The sequence below is a fragment of the Rhinopithecus bieti genome, unplaced genomic scaffold (assembly GCF_001698545.2).
Source record: "Rhinopithecus bieti isolate Rb0 unplaced genomic scaffold, ASM169854v2 scaffold_78508, whole genome shotgun sequence".
NCBI lineage: Eukaryota > Metazoa > Chordata > Mammalia > Primates > Cercopithecidae > Rhinopithecus > Rhinopithecus bieti.
In genome coordinates, this window is record NW_016829854.1 from 470,446 (window position 1) to 474,971 (window position 4,526).

Sequence of the window (4,526 nt, forward strand, 5' to 3'; positions counted from 1 at the left end):
AAGCTCCGCCTCCCGGGTTCACGCCATTCTCCTGCCTCAGCCTCCTGAGTAGCTGGGACTACAGGCACCCGCCACCTCACCCGGCTAGTTTTTTTTGTACTTTTTAGTAGAGACGGGGTTTCACCGTGTTAGCCAGGATGGTCTCAATCTCCTGACCTCGTGATCCGCCCATCTCGGCCTCCCAAAGTGCTGGGATTACAGGCTTGAGCCACTGCGCCCGGCCATTTTTTTGTATTTTTAGTAGAGATGGGGTTTCACTGTGTTAGCCAGGATGGTCTCAATTTCCTGACCTCGTGATCTGCCTGCCTTGGCCTCCCAAAGTGCTGGGATTCCAGTTGTGAGCCACCACACCAGCCATGTGTTTTCAACTCTTTTTTTATTTGTTTTGAGACAGTCTCGTTCTGTCACCCAGGCTGGAGTGCAGTGGTGCAATCTCAGCTCACTGCAGCCTCCGTCTTCCAGGTTCAAGTGATTCTGCCACCTCAGCCTCCCAAGTAGCTGGGATTACAGGTGCGTGCCACCACACCTGGCTAATTTTTGTATTTTTAGTAGAGACAGGGTTTTGCCATGTTGACCAGGCTGGTCTCCAACTCCGGATCTCAAGTGATCTGCCCGCCTTGGCCTCCCAAAGTGCTGAGAGTACAAGCGTGAGCCACTGTGCCCAGCCAACTCTTTAAAAATGTAAAAAACATTCTTAGCTCAAGGGCTGTCCTAAAACAGGTTGCGAGCTACAGGCCAGAGTTTGCTGACCCCTGCTCCAAGTGATCACCCGGGGAATGTGGGAACCGACAGGCTTTTCTGGAGTCGGGAGTCTCTTTAAGATCTTGTCTATTTCATCTATTAGACTCATTCATTGTGTTTATTCCTTTCTGTTGATGCACTGGTAAGAAACAGTAAGGGAGAATAGTTGTCAATGTACAATGCTGTTTTCTCAGCATGATGTGCTATTTGCTCTTTATAAATGACAGGTGATTTAAAACAATTAATTGGTTATTTGCTGATTTAATTGGGATCTAATTCTACCCGGCTGGAAAAAATTTCCCTTAATTTCTAAGTTTATTAGGATTTTTATGTCATTATTAATCCTGGACTCTTTCCAAAAGGAGCTCTAGGCTATGGTTGGTTTGTAGGAATTACTCCCCTGAAGCCCGAGAGATGTAATGGCTTACATGACTGAACGTTGTTCCCCTGTTGGTGTGGTTCTCTAGGAAACCTTAGGACTGTTGCCTTGGAAATAGTGAATTTCCGCTTCTCAATGACCAAGACATAGAATGTTTGTGTAGGGCATTTTCTGCAAATAACAACACAAACTATTGTTTTAAAAAGCTTTTCAGAAATATAAAAGCAGAGTGAATAGTATAATGAATTTTCATGAACTCATCACCTGGTTCTATAATGATCAAAACATGAAAAGTCTTATTTCATCCCTACGTCTACCCACTTATCCCTATGCTGGATACTTCTACCTATATAAGATTACTTTGAAACAAATTCTATGGAACATCCCTTTTCATCCAAAAACACTTCAGTGTATATATTTAAAATATAAGGACTTATAACCACAATAATATTCTCACATTTAAAAAGATTAAAAGTAATCAAATATCTGCACATTTCTCATTATTTTTTAAACAGTTGAATTGTTAAAATCAATATCCATATATAGGTCTACATAGTGCCTTTGTTTGCTAAATCTCTGAATCTTCTTTCAATCTATAGGCTCCTCTCTTTGCTTTTTTTTTTTTTTTGAGACGGAGTCTCGCTCTGTCGCCCAGGCTGGATGCAGTGGCGCGATCTCGGCTCACTGCAAGCTCCGCCTCCTGGGTTCACGCCATTCTCCTGCCTCAGCCTCCCGAGTAGCTGAGACTACAGGCGCCCGCCACCACGCCCGGCTAATTTTTTTTGTATTTTTACTAGAGATGGGGTTTCACCATGTTAGCCAGGATGGTCTCGATCTCCTGACCTCGTGATCCGCCCATCTCGGCCTCCCAAAGTGCTGGGATTACAGGCGTGAGCCACTGCGCCCGGCTCTCTCTTTGCATTTTATTTGTTGAATAAACTGGATTGTTTGTACTGTAGATTTTCCACAATCTGGATTTTGCTGATTGCATTCCCACACAGTTGTTTAACATGTTCCTCTGTTGCTTGTATTTCCTATAAATGAGTAGTAAGATCTAGAGGCTTGATTCAATTCTGGTTAGATTTTTTTTTTGAGGTGGGAAGAATACGTTATAGGTGATACTGTATAGTTCCTAATGAATCATGTGTGAAGGCAGAAAATGTCTAGTTGTTTATTTTCTTTTTTTTTCTTTTTTTGAGACGGAGTTTCGCTCTGTCGCCCAGGCTGGAGTGCAGTGGCTGGATCTCAGCTCACTGCAAGCTCCGCCTCCTGGGTTTACGCCATTCTCCTGCCTCAGCCTCCCGAGTAGCTGGGACTATAGGCGCCCGCCACCTCGCCTGGCTAGTTTTTTGTATTTTTTAGTAGAGATGGGGTTTCACCGTGTTAGCCAGGATGGTCTTGATCTCCTGACCTCGTGATCCGCCCGTCTCGGCCTCCCAAAGTTCTGGGATTACAGGCTTGAGCCACCGCGCCCGGCCTAGTTTATTTTCATGATGTTAAGATAGGTCTTAACAGTAACTTTAAAACTTTTTGTTTTTTTAATTGACAAATAATAGTTGTACATATTCTTGGGGTACATAGTGATATTTCAATACATATAATGTGTAGTGATCTGATCAGGGTCATTAGCATATCAAGAATCTCAAACATTTATCATTTCTTTGTGTTGGGAATCTTTTTTTTTTTAAATTTAAAAGTAAACTTTAATGTCGAAAATGCAAACTTGGGAATCTTAAAAGTATCTTAAAATACTTCCTAGTTCTCAGTGAGTTCAAATGTTGTCAGACTGATCTGTTCATTATAAAATTTGTGTGAGAGATTTTTACTAGGGTTTATATTAAATCTGCTGTTTTTATTGATGAAACAGTTCAGACATTAGAACTTAAGTTATTGAGGTAGTGGTCATAGAAAGTTGAGGCATTGCTCATCTGACCGACTTTCTCTCTAATAGCTGGAAGAAGAACTGAGACAGCAGAAAGAAGCAGCTTGCTTCAAGGCTCGTCCAAACACCGTCATCTCTCAGGAGCCCTTTGTTCCCAAAAAAGAGAGGAAATCAGTTGCTGGTAGTATTATATGTACTCTGATGGGATTGGGGCAGAATTGTCTGACTTCCCAGTGGGATGCTGGGATTCAGTGTGTCAGTACAACGCTGTGTCAACTAGAAGCATTTGACTTTAGCAGATGGTAGCTTTTCTTCCCCTAGACCCAGTTTTTTCCCTTTATTGAACCCAGCAGCTATGTTGAGTTGCAGGATGTGTTAGTGCCAGATTCATTTAACATGAACCTTGGCAGAAGCAGCTGGCATTTCAACAACAATGATAGGTTTTCCCCACCCATAGAGAAACAAGTAAATGAGGGAGGGAGAGCCAGTATGGCTTTCTGGAATTCACCCTGAAGCAAATTTTAGATATAAAACATTTGATTCCTTAAACACTGGGCAGTGTGCTAGAATATTGGGATTCCACCGGGTGTGGTGGCTCATGCCTGTAGTCCCAGCACTTTGGGAGGCCCAGGCGGGAGGATCACTTGAGCCCAGGGATTTGAGACCAGCATGGGCAACATAGCAAGACCCCATCTCTTTTTCAAAAAAATCTTTCCAAAAAGGGAAAAAAAGAATATTGGGATCTTTCTCCTATGTCTGCCTCAAAATCAATCACTATGTAGTTTTGTGCAAGTTACTTTATCTCTTTGCTTTTTTCCCAGTTACACTAGATGATTTCCAGGGGCCCTTTGAAGTCTTAAAATTCTAAAACTTTTTGTATGTGGTTTGCTCTACCTTTCTCCCAACGGGGCTTGTTTAGAGCAGCACAGTCTTCTTGTTAGTGTGCATGTCTATGCCACTTGCTCATTCCAGGGGGCGTAGGTTTATGCAAGTCCTGCTTGTGCACCAATATTTTTTCTGTTTCTGTACTTAGAGGGCCTTTCTGGTTCTCTAGTTCAGGAACCTTTTCAGCTGGCTACTGAGAAGAGAGCCAAGGAGCGGCAGGAGCTGGAGAAGAGAATGGCTGAGGTAGAAGCCCAGAAAGCCCAGCAGTTAGAGGAGGCCAGACAACAGGAGGAAGAGCAGAAAAAGGAGGAGCTGGCCAGGCTACGGAGAGAACTGGTAACTGGGAGCGTGAGCACTGACAAACACAGACATGCCTCTGTTTTATTTTACCTGTACCTTACCTTGTTCCAGACAGAATCTAAGGTAGCCCACAAGGCTGTACCAAAGACAATGAGTGAAAGGGGGAATTGCACAAACTGAGGGTAGTGATGAAGTTGAGTTGTGAATGAAGCTAACATAGGAGCTGTAATTTTGGCCCTTTTTAGGAACCAACCTGTCAGTTACAAAACTCACAGTGTTCATGAGATGTAAGACAATTGTTCAAAAAATACATTTATCCCTTTGATAGTGAATTTTTTT

The 4,526-nt window shown here is 42.9% G+C and overlaps 1 protein-coding gene across 3 annotated transcripts in view; it reads left to right on the plus strand.

Moving 5' to 3' along the window:
* The window catches only part of TPX2 (TPX2 microtubule nucleation factor), a 73,759-nt gene that overhangs the window by 62,100 nt on the left and 7,133 nt on the right, over positions 1 to 4,526 (plus strand). For 2 of the 3 annotated variants that reach the window (XM_017865073.1, XM_017865074.1), the window contains exons 15-16: positions 3,072 to 3,183; positions 4,036 to 4,223. In XM_017865073.1, coding sequence (XP_017720562.1) covers positions 3,072 to 3,183; positions 4,036 to 4,223 — 300 coding nt within the window. The remainder of the gene's footprint in view (positions 1 to 3,071; positions 3,184 to 4,035; positions 4,224 to 4,526) is intronic. The other variant, XM_017865075.1, reaches the window with a different exon arrangement.